This window comes from Dendroctonus ponderosae, unplaced genomic scaffold, assembly GCF_020466585.1.
Source record: "Dendroctonus ponderosae isolate FM_Combo_2020 unplaced genomic scaffold, Dpon_F_20191213v2 Dpon_F_20191213_3, whole genome shotgun sequence".
NCBI lineage: Eukaryota > Metazoa > Arthropoda > Insecta > Coleoptera > Curculionidae > Dendroctonus > Dendroctonus ponderosae.
In genome coordinates, this window is record NW_026018508.1 from 7,676,454 (window position 1) to 7,686,452 (window position 9,999).

Below are 9,999 nucleotides of genomic sequence, written 5' to 3' on the forward strand. Positions count from 1 at the left end.
TGTGTCGCAGGATACCCTCTAGGTGATAGTTCTTGATTACTTTTTGTTAAATAATTCGTTCTCATTGCGAAATAGGAGCACTATTTATCAATCTGTAATAAAAGACGTGAGAAAATTCTGTCTTTTTTAAAGACAAAAATTTTTGAGGCGAAAGAGAAGTTTGTTAAAAATGAATCCGCCTCAACAATATAGAACTTATCTATAAGTTAAACTGAGCTGGAATAAAATTAATTTCGTTTCTTACATTTAGCCAGCCGAAGTCCAAATCGTAAATTAATGCCGTTAATTTAGAATAATGTTGCCGCTATATAACATTCAACAATTCACGAATTCACCTTTAGTACGAATTTAAGCGCATTTATTAATAAACTGTGAGGATACATAATTTATATCGAATTCATTTAGTACAATAATTATATATTAGAAGATACGAATTCTAATATATTCAGGGCGGCTCCAAAAATCCTACCTAAAATTTATATTTTTCAATCAATAAAAGCAATAAAAATCGAAATTTTCTCTGTTATTCTTGTATCTGTGTCGTTTTTCAAGAATACTTTGATTTGTTGCCACTTGTAATTTTTAAATCGTAAAATCAAGCCAACGGTTAAAACAAATTTAGATAATATACATTTTGAAATTTCTGAAATCAAGAAAATAAATCCTGTCGATCTGTCTAAAAATACATAAAGTGTTCCATTAGCAGAAAGAAACTTATGTGAAATGTTGACACTTACATATTTCATTTTCTAATTTAATGTTCAGATTTGCAAAGTCTGAGATAAAGAACTTTTGTATATACCAAAGTGATAAATTGGGTGCCAAAGTACCGAGGTGGTGCACCATTTTTGCGACCTTATGATGAAATTGCCTGTACTTAGTAAAATATTTAAGTTTCCATAAGAAGGTGCTACTTCTTGTGCTTATGTGCATCAATATAAAAGATATATAATAGAAGTGGAGTTATAAAGAAAATGTATTAAAATGCGGTATATCATGGATGATACGATATATGAAGATGATACGGTCAAAACAGAGGGTGGTAATTTATTTCACCCATGACAAGAAGTTGAACAAAAGACGATCTCCATAAAAAAAAACCTGGAACAAATGTAAACCTGTACTAAAATTGAAATGTTTAAGCCCAAAGGTTTTCAAAAATCAAGTATCACGTTTTGACGATTTGGAAAATCAGCTAGTGCCACATGATAGAAACAAATCAGAAAAGTTGATTGGAAAAACCAGATATGAAATTAACTTCTAAAGGCGTTGTTCCAATATCTGCACATCATTATAAAACACGTTGTACAACCAATGTTATTTATCCTGTTCATTAAAATTCGAATCGAAAAAAGGCATTATCGCTATAAGTTTTGTTGTTCTTTTCCGCGTAGTAGAACCGCAAGTTATTGCACACAATATTTATATTTTTCTCGTATCTGGTTTTTAGTAGCGGTGTTACGCTAACATATTTCATTTTGCAGGAAAATATCAAGCTTAATATTTCTTTGAGGGTAGTAGACAATATCCAATATCGAATAAAATTTGTTTTGTCTGTTTACTTTGCTTCAAGAAGTCGTCGTTTTCGTTTATAAGTTTTGAAGGATTGGTTTGTTAGTAATTGTTATTTGATATAGGGAGGTTATTAAAATGTGGATTGAAGATGCAATAGAAAGTATTAAATGTGTGATTGAAAATGGTATCCTCAGGACATTTCAATATACAAGCTATTTTATAGTAGAATGCGGTTATTCAAGAAGGATCTTCTTGGGGCCATTTCGAAGAAAAAACTTCACATGGACAACTTTTGATGTACAGAATGCCAAAGTTCGTGATAACTTTGGAATTACCCTAACTTTTTTCGTTATTGTAGAACGCATCTGCGATGTAACAAAATACTTTTACTCCCTATATAATCTAACTTATTATTTTTCCTAGTGGCGTTCGTGTAGAATTTTTACTGAACTTTTAATATAACAACCGTTGATTTCCTTATAAGTAACAAAAATATACACAATTGCATTTTGTGCACGTTGTATTGAAATTGGGTATTATCAAGACTTTAAAACAAATCAATTAGCTAAAAAGCGAAATTTTTCTGTAGTCATAAACAGTTTTCAACTTTGTTTAATTGTGGCGTATGTAACATATGATATTGTTTATATGACACAAATTAACGTTAATAAACATATTACGGATTCAAAAACATGTTTAAACATTCTTAGTGGACAAAAAGGGAAATTTTGAACAGCACGAAACGAGATCAACGTACGGTAAGAACGTGATAAATTAAGGAAGCTGATATTAATTCAATTGAGAAAAACTGCTGTTTAGAAAATTTTCCATGAGCTCATGTCATGCCTACCATTACGAATTAGTTCTGTCAATTATCAAAGAGTATCTGGAAATCGATTGTTTCTTGATAAAAATTCGCTTAAAAATCGCAAAATGTTCTTATTTTTTAAAATTCTGGAAGCTTGAAAAAAATTATATCAGGTCCAGATCATCGTAGAGGAATAACTAAGCGCTGAAAATTTGCATATAAATCACAGCAATATTGTAATCGATGTGGGAATGTTTTTCGCAAATGTACGGTTTGTTATTTTTTAAGCAAAATCGCACCGAATACATATTTTCTGTAAAATATTCTCACGTATCAATACCTTCTAATTTTGTGGCATTTTCCATATCCCTGTTTTTCTATTTTCATATTTTTTCTTCTTTAACTAGTTGTTTCAACTAATATTCTTCATGTTCATCTCTAGTGGTATGTTAGATACGTTCATTGCTATCGGCGTTGAGCAGACTTTCTTCGAAACCTTCCTGCTTATACTTCAACTATTCAGCTGCCTATTTCTTCAAAAATTGTTCTTCCAATACATTTTTTGTATTTTTCGGCAAAACTCTTGTTTTTTCTTTATTTGAGACCACTGCAGTCTTTCCCGATTCAGCTTCTGGATTCGGTCTTGTCGTTTCCGGACTGCCAAAATTTTGCTGCATTAGCGACTTATGAAGATTATCTGACGGTCCAGTTTGGTTAAGATATTCAGTCTATCCCTCGGCTGCGATTGGTTTTAGTTCTGGTAGATTCATTACAGAGGCCCTTTAAAAATCTATCTGTTTTTGGATAAGCGTTTTCAACAGTTTCAGAAGCCCCAAGCAAGGTTAGTGCTTCTCCAAGAGCTTGTGGGAGGTGTGGGGTAGAAACATGAGAAATATAACACCATTAGACTTTGAGAGATGAGATAACACCATTAGACTTTACGGAATAAATATGTACTTTTAAGATTATTAATAATTCAGTAGTAAGCCGCGTTTTCCAGTGGAAAGTCAATCGTGGTATTAGAGGTTCTAGTAAGTTTGTCAATAATGTGCTTGGAGAAAATTTATATGCTGCATATTATCCTTAATGTATTAAGAAGAAGTCTCCAACAATCTTTCTATTAACCTAGTTGAATGCGATAGACAAGTTGCCTATACTTTCCTTAGAGATAGTTTTCAATGACTATTTAAATAACATGTAAGTAATTCTCTGCCCGCACGTTTGCTGTTCTCCCATATAACCGAGAGCTTCTTGCCCAATACTCGAATAATTGAGAGATTTTTTCTTCCTTGACGACTGGGTTTTTCTTATGCTTTAATTTCGTTTTTCTATAGATTAGGTTTTTTTGAACTTTTTGGATACTTTGCACCGTTTCATCAAAAATAAATAATTGTTAATTTTCTTAATAATTTTCATGAAAAATTGGTTTCTTATTGCAAAAATATCTATAATATTAATTAAGTAGTGTGGTTACGTTTTGCCAAAAAAATACAAACAAAACTAATGTTGTTGGTCGAAAAACTGCTGTTTTGTATGAAGGATCCAACTGAGCGTGGTGTCTCTTGCAACACTGACAAAACAATATGTGGACATTTTGGCTCTAAGAGAACAGATCAAAGCATTTGGGGATGTTGTGTCAAGATGCAGACCTTCCAAGGTGCGACACTTACTGCTATTGAACGTTGATTCAATAATAAAACACATTTCTGCTTATGCATTTTCTAGCAATTTTCCAGTCTAACACTTTTCTATTACTCATTCATTGCTATAAGGCAAAATTAATCGACTTCAAATGATTCATAACCATCCCACTAATTGATTGATTGCCAACTTACTATAGGCAATTTATTTCATTTCGATATTCCGCAATTCTATTTACAAACTGTCTGAATCAGTAGAAACTATATCTTCAATCCGGATGCCAAGAAGTTTGTTATTTTTAGACAATATGCCTGCTTTAAACTTAGTGTCAGGTGCCTCCATTTGTTTCCTGAATTCACATATAAGACTGTATGGGCTTTATGTGTAATGTAAACAATCCTCTTCAGCATATCTATTTGAAAAGCGGGTAAAATTTATGAAATAAGCATTTCTACGTGATAGTTTCAATGCGGTATTTCAAATCGTTTTAAGCTCAAAATTGAGCGAAYTGAATTKTCCCGAAATGTGCATGGTACAATGGATTGAAGTTATTTGGGTTGTCCGATCATTGTTACTAATACATAAAAAARGATGRCCATTTAATAAATGATGGCTAAAGGCTTGTAACTTTGTACCCATGAAACTGCCATATCTCTGTAATAGAACATCGGAAGTCCACCCACCAGTGGATATTTTAAACTGATAAGAACTGTTGCGTGCWGCTATGTTCTACKCATTTTTTTTCAATTAATGCCATTAACGTCATTAACATWAATGMCATGAACMTTATATGTTGTATGATTAGTTATAATTKAATTTTATGCAACATTCGCYCATATMATTACTGTGGTACGGTAATCTGATATGATAATCTTGATTTTTTATTTACAAGMATTTATTCAATTTCTATCTACATTATAATAGGCAAATGACKTAATATKTACACCAATAGCAATAGCTTAACAAGCCGCAAAAACTAAAAAGCAAATATTATTCTAATTTTATCAGTCAAATTCTAATATAAAGTATAGCTGGATAAAATCATACCAAACTTGGTGCAAACGCGTACATTCAACGGTAAGAAAGTTACAAAAAATTATAAAATTAGCAACACTATTTAAAAGAATAAAATGAAACATCAACAAAGTTCATCTGCTCAAAGGTAAAGCAAGAAAATATAAACCGTTTGCTAATTATTTTTCGTTTACTTCTAATTAGCTAAGATGTGTGGTGCTCCAGCCTCTAATGATGATTACTTCACAGACTCGAAATTTGATCGAATTCTGATATCTTTAACAAACTGATTGTTGATGAAACTGCGTGTTTTGCCAAATTTCTATTCAATCCACTCCACAACACAACAATAAATGTTCATTAAAGGTATTGCAGTTTTGCGGCAAATACAAAGCAATGGGAGCCGCCTGAAATTTCGCTTTTTTTCTCAAAACTTTGTGCGTAAATGCTAGACTGATAATTAACGATTGCCTAATTTTGAATCTGAAACAAACTTATTAACAAAGTTCAACGCTTTATAACTGCTACAACACTGAAAAACTGAACATTCTACGCGAACCACAAAATAAAACCGTATTTGATGTCCACAAAGTCCCGAAATCGAATCGAAAAAGTTGAAAATGTGCGCTATTGAAGCGTGTAAATAGTCCTGTAATGTATGTTCAAAAAATAATTGTCTCCCAACTTTATATTGTAATACGCACCCACCTCAAATCTCACACTGGCACGCAATACGGTAGTAAAAGTACGCAACAATCCGAAAAAGTTGTGAAATGAGGGCACCTTTTTTGCATAGATTCATTTTGGCAATTCTTTGCAAATTCAGGACGGCAACTTGGCTGCGCATCGTGAAAGTCAGCGCATTTATTTCGCACTCAGTCCGTCGCTTTGCTACCAAGCTGTCGGCGTCTGGACGCACCTCGCTGCCCTCCATAGACGACGTTTCGGGCCGATTTTAATGCCGCTAACTTGTTTAAAACTTTCTGCGAAAACGACGTCGTTTAGCGGGTGATAAAATGAAGTGTTTGTGGCAATAAAACTTTTCTTATCGATGAACATGATCGTCTCAAGAACTTTTGCTTTTCTGTTTGTTGCTCTTTTCCAAGGTATGTCAACCGACAATGTAACACAGCAAAAAGTTTGAATTCAAGTAGAGTTTTAGATTAATTAATAGAAATAATATTAAGTTAAAATTCCGAACTCGAAGATACATCTAATGTTTCTATTCATCTATGACTGACAATATGTTTCGCTTATTTACGTGAGAGCCTATAGCTTACAACGAAAAAACACACGTAAACATTTAAGAAATTTGCGCAAACAACTCAGACTGTGCGCTGTGAGGTGCTTAACGCTACCGTCTTTTAACGTATTCAGGTGTGTAAAAAAGAGCTTTCTTGTTTAATAATTAAATTCAACCTCAAACTCAGTATTCCTATTACATATTTTGAGATCAGGTGAAGAAACGTTTTATTTTGTGGCTACTTGGAATAATCTGATTAGATCCTGCACACCAAATCTATCGCATAAAAGTTTTTAAATATGCCACTATGTTGCCCTGATTTATTGCCTAAGTATACAAGACACTTGACGAGGTTGAACTCCAACCTTACAACACTGTCAAATCTACAAACAAGTTAAAAATGTTAGTATATATTAATTGACATTTTATTATAGTTCGTAGGACGATTAATTTATTTAATATTTCTGCCTAGACTTCTCTATTCACGCAATGTGAATGAGGAGCAATAAATTAAATGTTTATCGGTAAAAAGTGTTCAAATCTACCGATTGCTTTTGACCAATCGTATCATGTTGTGCTGTTGACTTAAAAATCGTACAAGTAACACCCTCGAAGTTTTACACAGAGGGAGATAATATAAACTAAACTATAACAATTAATTAACAATTAATTGACTTTGAGTCGAGCTCTACTGGAACTGGCAGAACTAATTAAAACAACATATAAACGAAATACTGTTGATGTTTGGGAGGGTTTTTGCATAGGAAATAGAACGAAACGAAATATTCATATGTCGTTTTTCGAATAAGCTCAAAAGTTTTAGCAAAATCGTTTGATATTAAATTGTGTTTCATTCGTCCGTAAACGCCAGATGTTAAGCTGTAAAGGCCATGACAAACTTAAATCAATTTACCTTAAATGACCAGAATGTTTCTCGTCACCTGAACTACATTTATCTTCTTTACTGTGGGTACTAAAAATTACTTTCTATCGCATCTGGTGTGAAATAGTCTCTACGTGTGTGTGAAGTTATGAAAAATTCCTTAATCCCCAGGGCTCTCTGTTGGTCAAAGTTAAACTACTTAATAAAGAATACTCTCAAACATAATACATATATATTTCGAATCAACGCCTTCTGGGTATGCATAATATAATGAACTAAATTCATACATTTAAAATGTTCATTTAGTAAACGAAAAGACGGCTAAATTTTGAATTATGCCACAACTTTATTAAATATTCTGAGAAACTACGAAAGTCGATAAGTTGTTTAACAGATGTAATTTTTAAAACTTACCGTAGCGAAGTTATTGCATTGAGTTAGAAAAGTAGTTTTAAACGACATGCGATTCCTATTAATTGAACGCTGGAACTGCACATAATAAAACAGTTTTTTGTGTATTTTACTCTATTAACATCAATCTACTTGCTTTATAGAATAAGAGAGCGTGCAAATAATTTTCTAAAATTTATTATTGAAATCTTTAATTCGGAGCAGCCATTTCGGAGATTTGAACATTATTTACTGTAATTTCACCTGGGCATTTTAGCTACAAAAAAGTGTATCAAGGTTGACTTGGGATCCGAATGAAGATCCGAAAACAGTTCGAATTAACAAAGATAATGACTTGATTTATTTTATAAAATACGAAATTTCACAAAATTCATAAATGAATTGACTCATACTAATATGTGTTGGTTTATTACAGCTTAGCTGAATTAAAAACAATCGAAATTAAAAAACAAATAACAAGGTTAAACAGTTTTTTCCATTTATTATATTTACTTATTACACATATTACGAACATATTACGAAATATTTTCCCAATATCTGTTGAGTTGAAAAGCATTTTAAAAAGTTGTTTCTTCACTTAATTAAAATGCAAATGCCCTTATCGAAGCCTTTTTAAGAGTCTACAAGTGTTTGCACATTCGATTGCAAATATATCGATATGCTCTTTTATGAGAAGAAAAGTAATACTCCTTGCATTACAGCACAGACATACATTCAGAAAAAATGGTTTTATTTTAGGGGCAGGTTAATTTTCAAATAATATATTCTTTTGTCTAGCAAATACCTTTGACTTGAAGCATGTCCGGAATCTAGGACTTTTATCCGGAATTTTGCATCCAACAAAAACGTAATATTTTGTTCGTTTTTCACTATTACATAAAGTTTAAGTTTTAGGAAAATCTGATCAATGTTAGACACTTGACTCGAAAGGGAATATTGGGCCAGCTCATCAAGTGAGTAGAAAACTTTAAAATGAAAAAATAAATTTGCATTTATACTACATCGGGGATTTAGAACTACGTCGAATATTTCCATCTCGGTTTAGCCTTGTTTTCCACATGATTGCTTCTGGACAGGGTTGTTTTCGTTCAATTGAGTAGTTGAGTGAGAGTGAGCCATGCTTAGCTCAATCCTCTAGCATAGTTCTTGATTACAAATTGTTGACAAAAAAGTAAATGAGTTAACGTCTAAACCTAGGGCCAGATTTTGTGTGTTCATAATTGTTCATCCGTTTATTTATTATTTAAAAATTTGCATTTGTGCGCCATGCTGGAAAAGCATTAACCTTGGTTTGGTTAATTGTTCAATTGCTGTTTGATTGCTTATCAATCCAAATTAAATGGTGGAAATACTATAGTGTTAGTAGAAACATTTCAGACGAGGCATTTAAATTGTATTTTTACGAATTTAATTTCAATGTAAATATTTACAAGTCTCTGTGATGATTCCAAACGTATATATCAATTAGCCATCGAGGCCAATACCAATGGCATGGAGCTGGAAATTTTAAAAATATAATAATACTTTTAATTACAATTCACTTTACTGCATTATTTTATTTAATATCTTTCATTGATTTTAAGGGTAAAGTATGCTACTCCTACATGTGCTATTTAATGCACTAACATTTGTACCATGATTTTGTGTAGCCGGAAGCCTGTCTGCAGAGACAAGGTATAACTTATTTCTTGTCTGTGCTCAGAAGTTCGTGTCTTGATATGTCACGTGTTCCAATTGCGATCTTCAGTTGGGCAGATTGACACTGGCCGAAAGCACTACTAAACTATAAAAAAATATTGCTCGAGTTCTTCAGCAGGTATTTTTCTCGTAACTGCCCTAAATGATAATAATAGAAAACGAAAGGGAAAATATCGTCGAATGTGGACGAATTTTACTATTTTGTCGAATGGGGAGGTACCAAACTGCAAAACTGAGCTCAACACGTATATACACGATACCTTCATTCACCCTTATTCAGCAAAATACTACTACATACTGTGCGGTTAAAAATGAGAGATTCCACAAGCTGTACTACAAGAATAAAAAAAAATCTTAATTGAATCCAGCAAAGTCAAAGTCAAGTACCAATAATCCAGTAAAAAATTTCAAGTAAAAATGTAAAAACCTTGCGCTGATTTGTCCTGAAATGAGAAACTTAAAGCTGATTAACGAACAATAATGAACCATTGGTAGGCCATTGTCTGGTATAGCTATTTGTGTTAATGAGAACATTAAGATTGTAAACGTGACTGATCCAGCTTATACGAACATAAAGTTATGAAGTCGTAATTTGCCCGGTAGTCATTCGGCTCAATTATCTCGGAATCCGACATCATGACACCATAATATATTATAACCCCGCGGTTTCGACAAATGAGCGAAATTTCAAGATTCTGGGAAGCACTAACGGATTCTCTGTTGCTAGAGACTTGTGGCTACGGTTTTTAGGATATCTGAGCAAATGAACTAGTTTACATAATTACC

General features: G+C 32.6%; 1 protein-coding gene across 1 annotated transcript in view; it reads left to right on the forward strand.

Annotated features, from left to right (window-relative positions):
- Positions 1-5,868: 5,868 nt before the first annotated feature.
- LOC109539971 overlaps positions 5,869-9,999 on the forward strand; it is a gene marked incomplete in the record, with an annotated part of 85,569 nt that continues 81,438 nt past the window's right edge. The window contains 1 exon segment of the mRNA XM_048664981.1: positions 5,869-6,084. Within this exon segment, the coding sequence (XP_048520938.1) occupies positions 6,030-6,084 (55 nt within the window).